General features: G+C 36.5%; 1 protein-coding gene across 2 annotated transcripts in view; it reads right to left on the reverse strand.

Moving 5' to 3' along the window:
* The window catches only part of arhgap23a (Rho GTPase activating protein 23a), an 80,715-nt gene that overhangs the window by 51,778 nt on the left and 11,807 nt on the right, over window positions 1-17,130 (reverse strand). Inside the window, exon 1 of one of the 2 annotated variants that reach the window (XM_032587201.1) lies at window positions 13,053-13,362. The exons of the other annotated variant lie outside the window; for it this stretch is intronic. Within the exon in view, the coding sequence (XP_032443092.1) occupies window positions 13,053-13,106 (54 nt within the window). The 5' untranslated portion in view covers window positions 13,107-13,362. Of the gene's footprint in view, window positions 1-13,052; window positions 13,363-17,130 lie in introns of those variants that run through there. 2 annotated transcript variants of the gene reach the window in all.

Consider the following 17,130-nt stretch of genomic DNA (forward strand, 5'->3'; position numbering starts at 1 on the left):
GCAAATGTATCCTTTGATGCTAAAAAAAAATCCAAAAATTACCAGAATTTTAAAAGACGCACAATAATTGTTGGAAAAAATGCCAAGAAAATAAAAAAATATAAAAATAATAATAGCAATAATTTTACACTGGTTGGTGTTAGAACCTTTCTAATTTTTCTCCAGACTCTGGAAGCTTATTTTAAGATAAATTCACACTTTACTTCTATGATTTTTATTTATTTATTTCTATTCATTTATCTATTTTTCATAATAATAATAAAAATGTAATGTTCTTATTTGGTCGGTCAGGGTAACAATACAGACTTAGTGTTATTACAATAAATTGTGACAAAATGACCATTTAATTATTTTTTAAGTAAATGTTTTCAAAGCCTCATAAACACAAATATTGCTCTTGAAAATTATTCCTATTTGTAATATGCTTGTTACAACACATAAAGAAATGTTATTTGTACCACTAAGCTGAACTGCATTTAGTAACAATTTATTGATAATATCATTGAACAAACAGTTGGAGAAAATAGCAAAATTAACAATCCCAACGATCCGGACAGTTTTGGACTTCATTTAGATAACAATAAATCAAATATGATAAGAAAGTTATCACAATAAAGGATAAGCAATTGTTGAAGAGTTATTTAACAAAACAAATATATACAAAAAGATGCAAGTTTAACTTTTTAATTTACTCAAATAAATTACATTTCTGGTGATGTTCTCATTTATTGAGACACATCTGTCTCAGCTCTTCCTTCATTTCAGGATGAACTTTCCAGTTTTTTCTTACTGTAATCTAAATTCTCTCCAGCCCAAAGCGAGGCTGATATCACGGCATATTTTGAATACAGGAGGATCTTATTATCTGCTCCTTCCTGTTGACACACTACAGTCAGTGACACCCAGCTCAGACTGGTCTCCAGAGGACGGCGGATGCTGGTGTCCTTGGTTTTTCTGCCTGATCCCGCCCTTCTCTATGTGTGCTTAAAGGGACGATAAGATCCAAATGCCCAGCTTGTGATGAAGATGAGTGTTTAGCCTCTGATGCTTTGTATTAGCGTTTCAGTTGTTCACCCTGCAGGTACAAGCAGGGTTGCAAGATCTCAAACAACGTAAAGCTCGTCCAACTCCAAAAAATAAAAAAAATGCAGCCAAATCTCAACCTCTAATAAAATTCATATTGATAGCATCATATATAGTCATATATACAGATGACTACAATACAGGACAACATTTTTGCTTGGCACTCAAACTGCAAAGGACTTGACTCTGAACACACCAGCTTTACAATGTGCGCAAAACTTTGTTGCTATTCTGATAAAGTAAAAAAAACAACAACACACAATTCTGTAGTAGCAGTGTTTCCGTTAAATAAGAAATGCAATTAAAATCAAGCAATATGTCATTAAAGAACATGCTGCGCCATCTTAAAATTTCTTTTAAGATTCTTAAAAAAATTATTTTTAAGAATTTCTTTAATTTCTTAAAATTAAATAATATTGAACATCTTTTCACACTGATCAGTCCCTCCAGGTTCTTGTGAATGTTTTTGCAGTTTTTAAAAAATCCAAATGACAGATGTTTTTAGAAATATTTGTGAAAAATGTTTATAATATTTGTGCTAATGTCTGATGTTAAAAGTGACTTTTTATTAATCGCCATAGCAGTCATGAAGTATAATGTGTCATCAGGCGAGGCTGAGGCAGCAGACACTTAAATCCAATGATTTTGGCCAATTTTGAGAAAAATCTGCAGTAAAAATCAACATTTTTTTTGATTTTATGTGAATTTTGTGGATTTGTGAAAAACTGGAGGGACTCAGGCCACAAAAGAAGCTCATGCGTGCTAGATTTGGCCCCCAGGCCTTGAGTTTGACACACTGTCCTACTACTTCCTGTCATGTTTTTTGTTGTTTCCTTCAGCAGTAACATACGGTTGTTGATAACATGACTCGTGTGATGAAGAAAAAGTGTTTCCATCGAGTTTTTTCCGAAATTGAAGATTTCCATTAAGCAAATTTATATATAATACAATATGCAAAATTATTTAGTCAATGGAAAAGCAACTATTGAAACTTGAATGTTTTGTGGCAGCAAAAAAATCATGATGTCACCTTGGGACACTTTATTAACCAATGACTAATAATTGATGATGTCATTATGTGGCAGAAAAGCACAAAACTTAATAAAATACCCTGTTCTTGCGCTTATCTTATTAATTTATTTAAAAATCAGTGGAATCTGTTGACAACATGACAACTATTTTGAAATTATTTTCCTCTGAAACTTCTCTAAAAACCCGCCAAATGTTTTAACACACACAAAGCTGTTTTTCAAGCCAAACGTGTTCAAAATCAGCACAATTGGGCAACACTGGATACAAGCTGACCTTTCACAAGATCAGACCCTCATTCTCAAACGGAGAGGGGTCTCTCTGTTTTAATGACAGATAAAGGGTTGCGACACAAGAGGCCCACCCTCACATATGGTTCCACTCTGTTTTGGAGATAAAAGCCAAGCTGGCATTGCTCAGAGGGAGTGCACAAGCAGCAGAAACATACTGTACTTTTAGGTTTTTGCAGCCTATCAATGGAGGAAGTGAGGTAGAGGAATCACACAGAGAAAAACCTTTTATGGCACAAATAAAACCAGGGTGACAGCTCAGGGGGAAACAGCGCGCTCGGACATAACGTTCCGGCGAAACTGGAAAAATGAAAGCAACAACAGGAGAGTATCCTTAAGCAGATGACCAAAGAAGGTAATAAAGAGGGGGTCTGAGCAGAAAGCAATCACTCAAAGACAGGAGCGGGGATAAAGGGAAGATCTGAAGCTTTGAAGAAGTCAGCTACCATAAAAAAAGAAAAACTTCCCTCTTAAACAGCGCAGCGATGCAGATAAAGCTGCAATGAGGAGGAAGAAGCAGCCACAGATATAAGCGAGAACACGACTCTGTCAGTGTGTAGAGCTACCACATTTGAATGTGTGTGGCATTCAAATGTGGCATTCAAACCCTCACAAATAGCTCTGCTGCTATTTGTGAGGGTTTGTTTTTAATCCAAGCAGATCCAAAAAAAACCCACAGAATGAGCAATTAAGACTCATTAACTACTGCAGAACCGCTTAGAGTTAAGACATGTTTAAAGATTTATTCTGACACAAACTGAAACATGATGCTGCAAGTTTCAAATTGACATGAATTTATAGAAACAACACAAAATCTTGCCAAGTAGTAACTTTTCAGCAAGATATCGGAGCGTGTTTTAAGTCAATAATTTCTAAATATTGATGAAAAAGTGCTTGTTCCATTGGCAGATTATTTTCCAATAAGTACTTTTTCATCTATATTAAAGATTTATTGACCAAATCAAGCTTCTGCATCTTGCTGAAAAGTTACTTGCAAGTTAGTTTCGTCTTATTTCTACTATACTAAGATATATGCACAAGAAACTAGACCAAAAATACATGGTAAGATTCTGTGCTTTTGCAGTGAATACGGTGCATTTAATTCACCGTCGTGTCCAAGTTCTCTTATCCTCGAGACACGACATGATAAAAATGATCTGGTTTCTACCAGGTTCTAGCGATGTTTAAATCTAAAGTCAAGTGTATGAAAACACACTTTCATTCCAGACTGTCACTATTTATTAAACAGAAACAAAGCCAAAATGGTATGGATGTGTGTGTGGAAAGAAACTAAGTCCAGCTTCCCACAAAGTTTGGTTGGAGAGAATCACAGATTATTGACTGATTAACAGTTTTCTGTTCTGGATACATCCTGGTGTGTAAACACAACGGCAAAAAGGAAAGAACAGCAATTGCTTTAGAGAGGTATAACCTCACAGTTAGAAGCAGCTAAATCTCAAAGACTGATCTTAGAGTTCATGATATGACAGCATAAACAGGACTCAGTTTTTGCAAAGTTACATGTGAGTGAAGACTACTGGAGAGATAAGGCCAAAGAAAACTGGAGAAATTTTAAAAAAGCAAACACTGCAAAAGTATTTTTGATCGAATTTTTAGTTCACACATCTTAGTACACTTGGAATAAGACAAAAATATCATACAAGTAACTTTTCAGCAAGATATAGAAGCTTGCTTTAATTAAATAATTCCTTAATATTGATGTTAAAATAAGTACTAGCTCCAATGGCAGATTATTTCACTCATAAGGAGACAGTTTTCTTATATTATGAGTGAAATAATATGCAATATGTAATTTTTTATCAATATTAAAGAATTATTGACATAAAACAAATTTTGATATCTTGCTGAAAAGTTACTCGCAAATTAGTTTTATCTTATTTCAAATGTGCCAAGATATTTGGACTAGAAACTTGATCAAAAATACTCGGTAAGATTTTGTGTTTTTGTAGTGCATGAGCACAAACACTTCATACCAAAAACTAAATAAAGGGACTGACATCAGAGTCGACCATAAATTTCAAGTTAGATTAAAATATTTTAAGATCTTGGATCACCTTTACTAAAACACCAAAACTAAAACAGAGTATGCTATTTTTCCACCATGAGAAATAACAAATAGAAAAAAAAAATCTAGGATCCTTTGGTTTTTCTTTGAATTGCTTCAGAAACTGCTGGTCCAAACATGAAAGTGCAAAGTTAAGGGTGAAATCATTTGAACTTCTTTCATTCAACTAAAGCTTTAAAGGCATGAACGTGGGCAGCATCAAACAACTCACGCTAAAAGGTCTGCACAATAAAAAAAAATAAAAATAGGAGCAACATTTTTGAACATCAGGTCATACCACATTAAACACATGACCAGCGTTATCCTTTGAGAAAATCTGAGCAAGCATGTAACCAGAGGCCGCGTTGTTCTGGAGCAGCAGGCATCAGGAAAAACCGCAGCTCTCCATCTCCTCCCAGCATCCTTGGCTCCTCATTAGCCTCCCCGATAATCTCTGTCCCGTGGTTTCGCCTCCCTGTCAAAACAACCTCCTCCATCCCTCTGGGGCTGCTTGCAAACAGAAGGACGTACTGTCCCTGAAGTTGACAGTGAACTCTGCAGCTCTGCTGTTGTGAAAGCGGGGATGGAGGTCAGAGCGTCGGGTCCGTGACCCTGACGAAACTTTGCTGCGTGTGACCTCCTGTTTGTAGTTCATCACATCTCGAGTGGAGCTGTGATGGATGGAGGCTGGCCGGCTGCCATTTACAGTGCAAACAAGCCCAGAGCATCCTTTGTGATGTGGCAGTTTAGCAGAGAAAGCAAACAACATTCTATGGTTAATAAGGCAAAAATTCTCCTCTTTGTTGGAGTTTTCAAATGTAAGCGCTGAGGGAGGTTCTTTCAGGGACAAACATTCAACTAAAACAATCTTTTAATGCTTTTTAATCAATCTTGTTTGTTAATTTAGCTTAACTCATCTTTGATTTGCACTAGTTTAAAAGCTATTCATTTGAAACACACAGAGAGAAAAATTCCCATGATAGCATTTAAAGGGGAAGACTTATAAATTTTTCAGGCAGATGGTGCCATTTTATAGCATAATCATGTAACTATTTTAACTCCAGTTGTTAAGAAAAAGCTATATATATCAAATATGACTCAAAAGAAATGTTACTTTGTAATATAATGGCTTAAAATTGGGCCTCACACACTTTTTCTGAAACTCCGTTTTCATCACATTGTTCCTCTATTAATCCTATAACAGTGTTTTTACCAACGTTTCGCTCATATATCAAGCTCACCAGGTGTTTGCTAATTGTTGCCGGCTAGTCTGAAGGAGCTCACCTCCTTATAGGACAGTGTTTCTCAAACTTTTTCAAGCTAAGGGCCCGTTACTCCATTTAACAAACAGTCACCTACAGTGCTGCGTCTCCCAAACTAACACAACAGCAGCACACTACCAGTTGCTCGTCGCTGCGAATCTTATTTCCAAGACAAAAACTTGTCTGTTTGGAAAGTAAAGGAGCCCCACCCACTACTGTAGTTTATGTAATGCTATTCTGACAGTACAGGGGAGATGTCAGTAGGCTACACCACCAGAAGTGTTAAGCAGCAGACTACAGGCTAGTTAACCAACAATAATGCACAATGTTAGGAAAATGAAGTTGTTGAGTGTTCTGATAACAAAATTACTTGCAATAAACAATAAAAAAATACTTCCTTCAAGCGTGTAGAATTCAGATAGTGTTCTATCCAGCTACAAGTTCAACAACAAGGTATTACTGGAAAAAAATGCATTTGTCTGCATCTGCTGTTTGGGAAATTAAAGAAACTGGAGGCTTGTAAAAACTCCACAAGAACAGGGCATTTTCTTATTATATTTTACATTAGGCTGCCAGAATAACAATGAAAAGTTCATAAAAGGACATTTCATACATCATAAGAATTAAAATGCAGAACTCCCAGGAGGTTATTTATGGTCCCTCACACCCATATTTTCCGGAAATAAAATAGTTAAATATACATCAAGAACAGGAACTCCCAAACTAGGGTTGAAAAAACAGAATGATGTAATTTTGCTCCTGCGACCCTGAAAGAAAACAAATTTCTCTGTTCTTGTGGAGTATGTAAATAACTTTAATAATATTTGCTTTAGATTTCCAGCACCATGTACATCTGTTCAAATGTCATTTTAAATAACATACTGTTCTAGCTAACAAGGACTTTCAATGAATTTCAATACTTGTGTCTGAAATACAATTTTCCTCTTGATTTTTCTAAAAATTGTTAGCTGAAGATTTCATTTATAATTCATTAAGAAACAACTCGTTTTAATATTAAATGGACTGTAAACACTCAATGTTCTTGCTCTAACTGTGTGTAAATAAACACAGCAAATGTCTTAAAACAACATTATAACTGTAACTAGTAACAGCAGAAATGTAATATTAACAGAATTAGCTCAGATTCAGCCTTTATGTTTTGTATTTTTGTGTTTATATCAAGAATTTTGGGTTTAGTTTAGCTAAATGTGGATACTTTTACAAGGCGGAGTAGAGCGGGCGTCATGAAGGCCAGTTTTGTGCATAACTTGTATCCGTTTAGAGACGGACTGCTAAACGTTTCCCAGAGATCATGTTCACGTGTAAAAATCGCAACTCAAGAGGTCATGTTACCCAGTGAAGCAACATGTTGAGTCTCTGTGTTGTGACATCTAAAGCTAATCATTTTTTATTATGTTTTCCCATTACTTCTTTGAAAACTTTTTATTACATCCGTCCCTCATTCTACGATCTTTAAGTGAGTCAATGAGCAAAGACTGACAGGGACAACATGCTTCCTACTTGTTTGTGCTCACCTTTTATTTCTTCACTGTGGCCTCATTGTCTTCTGATGACTCATCGTGATTCTCTTTATTTAATTTTCCTGTTTTCCTCCTCACTCCACCTCTCTCTTTCTCTTTTGCATTCCTGAATAATCCCCACTTTTTATTTACAAGAGTGTATGCATGCGCTGCTGCAGAATCCGGTTAAAAATGTGCATTTATCGCATAGATTTAAAGACGAATCAATGTAAGTAAAACAACAAACAGGGTCAGATCGTCCGAATGCAAATGAGGAAAATAACAGCCCCGTTTAACCTCTGTGGCCCCCGCCGCCCACGGTGACAAGAATCCCCTCCTGCCTCCTTTGCTGCTTCACTGGAGGCCAAGTGTGCGACAAGTGGGGGACGTAGGGGCGTCCTAACCTTTGAACTTTGACTCTGATGCCAGCCGTGCGTGGCTGCCTTAAAACCAATCCAGCGAACAGTTTGCATTTTTGAGCAAGACCGAACTTGTGCTCTGAGATTTCTATACGCAGGGAATCCATGAATTGTACATAATCCTCATATTTTCCTCAGTAGAATCCACAAACGGAGACACTCCCAGGGTTCTGCAGGAACAAAGGAGGCACTAATGCATGCTAGGACCATCAACGGGCGCAATCTGATCAGCTCTAATGTGTTTCTGAGAGGGGCTTTCGTTTCACAACGTAACCTTCACAGCGCCTGCCAGTGAGACACCACATGAAAAGGGAGCAAAAAGAAACAATGATCAGAAAAAAATAGAAATTTATCACTTCAAAATGACAACCAGTTCATTCCTGGACACTTTTTAAAATGGAAATACAGAAAATCACCGCGAAGTCATGGCAGATATTTCTGTACGTATGAATTGATGAATGTATGGCAGACGGATGGATGGATGGAAAAATAGATGGATGGATGAAGGACTAGATGATGGATGGATGGATGGATGGATGGATGAAGGACTAGATGATGGATGGATGGATGGATGGATGGATGGATGGACGGACGGACGGACGGACGGAAAAATAGATGGATGGATGGATTAAAGACTAGATGATGGATGGATGGATGGATGGATGGATGGATGGATGGATGGATGGATGAAGGACTAGATGATGGATGGATGGATGGATGGATGGATGGAGGACTAGATGATGGATGGATGGATGGATTGATGGACGGATGGATGGATGGATTAAAGACTAGATGATGGATGGATGGATGGATGGATGGATGGATGGATGGATGGATGGATGGATGGATGGATGGATGGATGGATGGACGGTAAAACTGTTTTATCCTAAACACATTTTCAGGAATTCTGGTTCATTGTGTGGAAAACAGAACAAGGAATGTTTTAGAGATGAGATCTGGAAAATACTTCAAACTCCACACTTTTATGGATGCATCTGCTAAGCACCACTTACAGATTAATTTTACATCATTTCTTTTTTATTTCAGGTCTCTTTCCGAGTAAACGGACCGACTAAAGAGAATCAATAAAGAGCCATTAGCTAGACACACAGCGCCCGCTCAGAGCCGCGCCGCAGCAGCTGCTCTCCTCTTCCCACAGTAAACAAGGTCAGTGACGACTGATGTCCTTCGCCCACCTATATACTGCCAGCTCCATGTTTGTACAGCATCAAGGACTTCCTCATGTAAACACACGGAGAGAAGGCCAAACAGTAAAACTCTCCACAGAGACGATTTTCACTCAGATTTTCATCCAGGGATGTTCATGTGTGTGTACGTTTCCCTACACCTGCATCAAGGTCACAAGGTCTACACGCAACTCCAACCCCGACTGAACTTGCTGGAGTCCCAGAGTTTGTGTTTTAAGCCCCACATAGTGCAAGTTAGTATTTGTGGCCGAGTCTGGTCGGTGCTGCAGCTGGAAAAATGAAACTGAAATAGGGGATTTAAAGCTGCAGTGTTTAACTTTTATAAAAAATATGTTTTATACATATTTGTTAAAACATAACAGTACAATATGAGACAGATAATCAGATCGTATCCATCTTTCCCTAAGTCATTACTGTTATCTGAAGAAATGCACTGCACCCAGTCAGAAACTACCAATCAGAGCCAGGAGGCAGGACTTAGCGCTGTCAATCAACTATGTGAATCCACAGCTAAATGTGCAACCGCCAATTAACAAAGAAGACAACTTCACATCCACTGAGTTCATATAGCAATCATGGTCAAATCGAAACTGAATTGGAAAATAATTAATCAATACTTTTGCCAACTCCTACTTAGAGGTTAGATTCATTTTTACTGTATTTTCTTTTTCTATGTTTATCAAGATCTGGAAACTTCTTCAACAAGATTCCACACTTTTCCATTCTTTTTCCAGGCTGTGCGGGAATCTCCGAAGACAGAAAGAACCGATCGCAGGCCAGCTGATTTATCTGCAGTATGAAGTCTGCAGTGCAATGATCAGATAGAGGAGATGCAAGACGCTCAGTGTTCAGCAGACTCCATAAATCTTTGGAAGATTAGCGACTGAAACTGTTCACGCATCAACAGAAAGAGTGTAGCACAGAATCAGAACCTGATTTGATGATTTAAACATCTGCTGGATCAGCTCGAAGCAAAACGTTCATAAAAACAGCCTCGTGTTTCCCATCATCGAAGTGCTGAGGCGGCACGTGACACAATGCAGCACTGGACATCAGATGCACTGCTCACCCTGCCCTCTGCCTCTATTGATTCCCTCATAAAGCACAGCACTGCTACATTAGAGCCGGACCAGTAACAACGTTATTCAGGTCCCACTGGACGCCATCAGAACTGCTCTAGTTGTCTCCCTTCCTCCACAGGTTTGGAGGAAGAGCCAACACCCTAAAGCCCGACTCACTTTGTAACAAACATGGGAAGATTCTTGTGTTGTTCTGCATCTAACCTGATTTGTTCCACTTTATCCACAGTACTGTCGAAAAAGTATGCATCTTCTAAGAGGTATCCTCCTTTTTTTGCAGCTTAAAGTCACACATCAATTGTTTTTAAATCCAGACATAAAAAAAAAATCATCATTTTTTGTGTGTTTTTTTTAGCAATTCAGAGGTGAGTCATTGTACCTCTGTATGACTTAAGTGAACTTCAGCTTAAAATTTCAGTTTCCATTACAAAAGTGCAAAACTTTGTTGATATTCAACTAATGTTAAAAAAAACACAATTTCACAATTGCGGTGTTTTCATCTAATAAGAAACACAATTAATAGCACACGTGAAAAAGTTTGTAAGTCATGAAAAAAAACATGCTAGACCATCATCCTCCTCTTCGTCTTTTCCACCAGCAGTAACATCCAATTGTTGATTTCACGACTTGTGTGATGCAAAAGAAACGTTTCCATAGCAGTTTTGCAAAACACACTTGAATAAAACCAAAATTAAAATGGGTGTGTTTCCATTACACTAGTTTATTTTTGTGATTCCAGTTTTTGCACATTCAAATATGGATTCAAACCGCTCCAGAGTTCATTCCAACCAAACCGAGTTTTCGGTTTTTAGGCCGACCAGAGTTTGGTTTTTGGTTGTTCAATTGCGCATTCACACTTCCACAAACAAACCAAACTTTCTAGGTAAACGAACTACAGTTATTATTTATTAAAATACCACAAATGAATACAGTAAATTAAATAAAGTACTGAGAAGATAGATAAGACTACAATATGGGGAATTAGAAAACAGAGGTGCACCAATTTATAGCCTTAATTTTCAGAAATTGGTGATCGGCCCAATTTCACCCCACTGTTACCAACTCAGTAACTTTCATTTAGCAACATTTCAGATTTAAAAATTGGCATTGGCCAAAATAAGAATCAGGCTGTCTAAAAATGGGCCAGGAAACTGCAATCGGTGCACCCCTACTTTGAAAGAAAGCTTTAAAACTTCTTCCTAATTGACAACGACAGCTTCTGTTTCCTACAAAGCATTTCATCTTTACCCAACAGGCAAAACTGAGCAGATGAAAGTGAATCTGGCGCGTTTGAACGAACAGCTCAATCAAAGCGCCCACAGTGGGTTCAATTAAAGCGTGACCACAGAGGAGGAAGTGTTGGTCTTTGCTGGAGGGGACAAACTTTGCAACAACAGATAAAAAGGAGGTGACTGGCGAACACAGAAAGCAAAACAGACAGAATCGTAATTACAGCAAAACTGCGCAAACACACAGGCAGGGAGTGGTAAACATAACCTCCTTTACCCGGTCAAACGCACAAACAGCTGTACGGACTCAGACAGCAGACGACACAAAGGAAATAATCTCTGCATCTGCCTCGCACATTCACTTTATTCTAGAGAGAATATATAAGCACCAGCAGGCCAGGACAGCAAACCACATGGCTCCTTCAAAAGCACATCAAAGCCCAGACTGACATGTTGGCACATAGCTTCACTGTGACACATAAACTGATCGCTAAACATTCCTCAAGCCCTCAAACTATCTCTAGTAAAGGTTGGGTTTTTTTTTTACTTTGAGAAATAAATACTTTGAGTAAATATTTCATAAAGATGCACCAATTAGTTGGACACCAAAATGCTAATGTGTCATTTTAATCCGGTCAGGAACATGTAACATTTGGGAATGTGACTTAAAAATTTTCATCAGGTAAGTGCATATTTAGAGTGCTGTTACAGTAAGTGGTGCTTTCTGCACATTTCACAATAAAAAAACATGCAAAAGACAGTTTAGGGATGCCAGGTACAAATTATGATGCAAAAAAAAAAAAGTAGATAATCTAGCTAATAAAGAAGATAGTTCAGTATTAACTGATTGAGCTAATCATGGATTTTTCTGTGGAACGTAACACCAAATTATTTGCGGAAAATCTAACTAGTTGCAGATTTTTCATACAGTATATTTAAACATTTAAAGGAGACTGAAATATCTTGGCACAATGCTATTGGTTGTAGCCCTAAAAGTGGAGATAACTACTGTAGATGTTAGCTTCTGACGGTTAAAATAGTTTGCACCTATTAATGCATACGGCTGTATATTTGGTGATTTAACTATTAAACTATATAAAAGTTATGAGTGTCGTTCCAATAAAACAAACATTGAAGATTATCACTGCTCTATTTCCTCCAAATTAAAGCATCAAACTGGGACTTAACACCAAATTTAACTCAATTCCAGTTGCTAACATTTTATGCTTTCCTATGTATTTTAGTCAATATCGCCCTCTCTTAATATCTTAATATTTGGTAAAGTTAAAAACAAAAGACTCTGTTTTGAAGTTGCATATTTATGTAGCCATATTCAATTAAAAACGAAAATTAAGAAAACTACATGGAATACCATCTGTGATGTCTTTATTATAGTATTTTTGACAATATTGTTTTGAATTATAACGCAAGTTTTTTTAAAAAAAAGGCTGAAAATTTGGAATATCGTCCGTTGTCGATATCGTTATCGAGATAAATTTAGTGATAACGCCCATCGCTAATGTTATGTAATGTTAAAAACCGAGAACCAGAGATCGACGCCTGCAGCATCCCAGTTCGGGACGTCCCGCCTGCCTCCAAAAGCAGAGACAAAAGGCTGACCCAACCCGGGTGGAAAACCTCTGGATCAGTTCACAACACAGCAGCGGATCGAAAACTGCAGGGAAAACTCTGTTCAAACACATGGGTTCTGTGCAGCCTGTCGATGAGTGTGTGTACACAGCGGCTGAGTAAACTGGAGTTACTTAAGCCTCTTAGGAAATCACGCTCTCTGACCAAACCACGGCGCCGCGCTCCGCCGTGTCCAAACTAAAACCAGCAGCAGGACGGAACCAGAAGCGGCTACTTACGTTGCTCTCTGAGAAGGGTGGTATTCCAACAAGGCAGAAAGCAACTCCATTCATTGGACGGCAGAAAGTGTTGTTGCTGCAATAAGGAGACGCAGTTTTGTTGCAGCGCAAGCGGCAACAGAGGCAGCTCGGGGAGCGGTGAAACTGAACAATGCCCCGCTCAGACGCAAACTTATATGTTCAACACTTTTCCAGCTTCCTTCCTCCTAAAAGGGGGGAGAAAAAAAAAATTCCCAACTCTGTTCCCGTTGTTTTCGGGACGTCCACTGCGCTGCCCTGCCTCCCCCTCCTCCTCCTCCTCCTCTTCTTCTTCTTCTCCTTCCGCCAAAGCGCATCAGTTGTGCATTTCTAAATCCCTGCCTGGAAAACGGCAGCGGCGGCCTCGGAACGCAGGAAGCGACGAGAGGCGGCCTTCAAAGTAAAGTCATGGAAAGGACTTTGTCTAAAGCTCAAGAAAAAGGGCGGAAATAAATGTTTATACTATAATGAAAAGTGTAAAAAAAAAGAAAAACAATAATGAAGTCACTTCTGGTAACCTTGATTCATTTGTAGTATTTATAGACTTGAATACTCGAGAATGGATTGTCTTCAGAAAACAGGATTCACACGGGAGAAGCAACATCTCTAAGAACTGAATTTTGAAATGCTTTTATAGCAATTATTCTCCGGAAATATCATTTTTCTTGCGGTGGTTACCTTGACGCCCGAGGACAGAAAGCAAAAGGCATGAGGGGTCCGCCCTGCAGAGCTGCAGCGTGCGGGCTCCCTCTGGCTGCACCCAAACCCGAGAGCAGGCTGCAGAAAGGAGCTGCTGTGATTTAATTACTTATGCAGTATTTCTGTTCGTGCATTCTTTTCGCTCTATATGATGCAAAAAATCATTTTAAAAAATGCTCCATTGTTATTATTTATAGCATCAGATCAAAACAAAACTCCTCAAGACAAATTAGCATAAATATTGTTGGTAGTAGTAAAAATAGTAGAGGGAAATAATAATAGTAATATTTTTTTCATTACGTTATCATTTAAGATATATATTTTTAATAATTCCACAAAACTAGTCTCAAGTATGTTATCATATAATAATAGATTTATTTCTGTGTTGTTCATCCTGATGATTAGGTTTGAAAAAGTGTATTTTTTTACTATGTGAAAAAAAAGTTTTTTGAAATGCAATTTAAACAAGAATTTCAGTTCAAGACTCAGCAACTCAGAGTTTACACAGAAATGCTTTTTAATCTATGATCAACGTTTTGACAGCAATGCATCCAGTTAACTTAATTGTTGCCAAATTAACTATTAATTAGAGTCAGACAAAGCTTTTCTTTTCTAAATTGTTGAAAGGTAAAGTCCCAATGTTGTAATATAACAACGTCTCTATTTCGAGCAAAACATTTTTTCATAAATATTGAATTCTTTTCAGGTTTTTTGGGGGGGGGGTTTTACCCAGATTTAGAGATTGAACCCTTTTGGATTAAAAATTTACATATGTTTTCCCCCTCAGTCACAAAATACCGTAACTTGAGCAACCTTGGCTGAAAAAAATCTTGATACAAAAAGAAGTAAAGTAAGTAAAATGTTTTTCCAAATTTTATGGGAGTCTATAATACGTGTAGATATGTAACTATGTGCAACTCTTGTACAAAATACAGAATAGTTAATACTATATTTACTATTACATTTTCATAAAACCTTACAAAAACAAAGAAAAATGTACAAGGTTGAATTTTCTTTTCACATTTTTCTATATCCGGGTTAAAATTAGCTAAAAACACACATCTATCTCATTATTCTACCAAATAACTAACACAAATAACTTTGTTAACATTAACTACAGTTTTTCTCTCTCAATTAATGTCAAACTTAGAATTAAATGTTATATGTTTTTCGCACTAAGCAGCTGCTTAGTTTGCTTCTGCTTTGGGCCAGCTCTGTTTAAAGACCCAGCTTTAAAAACGAATTTGAAATCTCCAACTAAAAGTGATTGAACAAGCAATTTCATTGCACTTGAAAAAAATTTGATTATCTTTAAAGAATTACAAAACATCCTCATAATCCCATAAAACATTTTCTGCAGCTGCTCTAAAATCCCACAAACTCTGTTTAAATTAACTCTGTAAAAGAACCAATATTTCAGTTAAATTTTAATTTTCAAATAAATCAGAGACTAATCTTCTCACACTGATCAGCCTCATAACTCAAGCTATATTACAAAAGAAACCGCATGGTTGTGAAATTGGGCGTATCAGACATAACTTTAGGTTTACAATGACTCCCACCACCAACCCATAAATTGTAACACATCATAAACAGATGGATGGAGCAGAAAATGGACTGAACAATGAAAGAAGCCAGAAGAGCTTTAAAAAGACACCAAAGGAAAAAAAAAAAAGTCATACGTTCTCGGAAAAGTGATGAGAGACGTGCTGAGAATAAATTCTGTCTATGAATCAACACACAGTCAGGAGGGGAAGTTAACTAAGTCACCACCAGAACAGGAACTTCAGTCTGCTGCCAAGAATTTACACTACATGACATACTATAAATAATCTTCATGGCTGCCCAGCTATTATGTGAAGTAAGTGAAAACAAGAGCAGAAAGAAGAAGAAAAGATAAAAAAACAGCAACAAGGAGTTGCTTTATCGGCTCATAGATGGAGGACCATGTGGCCGCCATTACTGAGGTAACTGAGCCACTTCAAACACCGGCGAAACAGAGCGGAGTCAAGGGGAATCTATGGAGCTACATTGGGGCCATGAAGTTTGTTCAAAAATAATAATAATAATAAAAAAACATTAGACTGAAAAAAGATTTGAAACAAAAAGAAATTAAACTACAAAAAAAATAAAATCTGAAACTGAAAAAAAGTTTGAATCTGAAACATAATTTAAATTTTTTTTTCCTGTTTCAATTTTTTTAGGTAAATTTTTTTTTTAATTTCAAATATTTGTTGAGTTTCGAGCTTGTTTTTTTTTTTTCAGTTTCAAAAATGTTCCAAAAAGTATTTAGAAAGTTAGAAAAAATTTTTAAGTGAACAAGGTTTGGAATAAAAAATTTTAATCTGAAATGTAATTTTGAAACATTTTTTTTTTCAATATTTTTACAGTTTCAAATCTTTTTTCAATTTCAAAACATTTTTTCAGTTTTGAAAAAGTTTCAAAAATTATTCTGACAGTTAGAAAAAAGTTTTAAGTAAAATAGGTTTCAAATAAAAAACATTTAAACTGGAAAAAAAAAACAAGTTTGAATCTGAAACGTAATTTTGAATCTTTTTTCTGAATCGACTGAATCTGTCGGCTAAAAGAGTGTTAGTCTAAGCTCAGATGATATTATGCAACAAAATGGATGACTCGTTGGAGATGGGAGCCCAACAGGTTTGGGAAGGTTTATTTTTGAATCAAAGTCAGTTTACAAATTGTATAATTTAATCAGTTAAGTCAAATTGTCTATTAATAATCTGACAGTCTTGTAAACTCCAGCACATTGTGTCTGTACATGATTTTTTTTTTTTTTAAAAAAGTTTTAAGTAAAATAGGTTTCAAATAAAAAACATTTAAACTGGAAAAAAAAAACAAGTTTGAATCTGAAACGTAATTTTGAATCTTTTTTCAATGTCAAATATTTTTTCAGTTTCAAAGCATATTTTTAAAACTGAAAAGTTAGAAAAAAAAAAAGATTACTTTGGAAATTAGTTCGAAAAAAGTTTTAGAGTGAAAAAGATTTGAAATAAAAAATTTAAACCAATTTTTTTTTTTTACTGAAAATAAGATTTGAAACCAAAAAATATTTTGAAACAGGAAAAATAGTTTGAAAACGAAATTTTAAATTTTTTTAAAAAGTTTTGAAACTGGAAAAAAAAGATGTGAAACTTAGAATAGTGTTCAAAACTATTTTACAGATTTAAGTTCCCCCCAACTTTGGTTACCTAGCAACAGCATGTTCAGTAACTTCCTCACCACATCTTATAGCTGCTTACAAATAAAAAAACAACAACAGCGTGGAGTGAAAAATGGATAAAACAGGAAAGGTCACTCAAAGCCTTTTCTTCAGTTAAATTATTTATTTATTTATTTTGAA

The sequence above is a fragment of the Xiphophorus hellerii genome, chromosome 16 (assembly GCF_003331165.1).
Source record: "Xiphophorus hellerii strain 12219 chromosome 16, Xiphophorus_hellerii-4.1, whole genome shotgun sequence".
In the NCBI taxonomy this organism is placed as follows: Eukaryota; Metazoa; Chordata; class Actinopteri; order Cyprinodontiformes; family Poeciliidae; genus Xiphophorus; species Xiphophorus hellerii.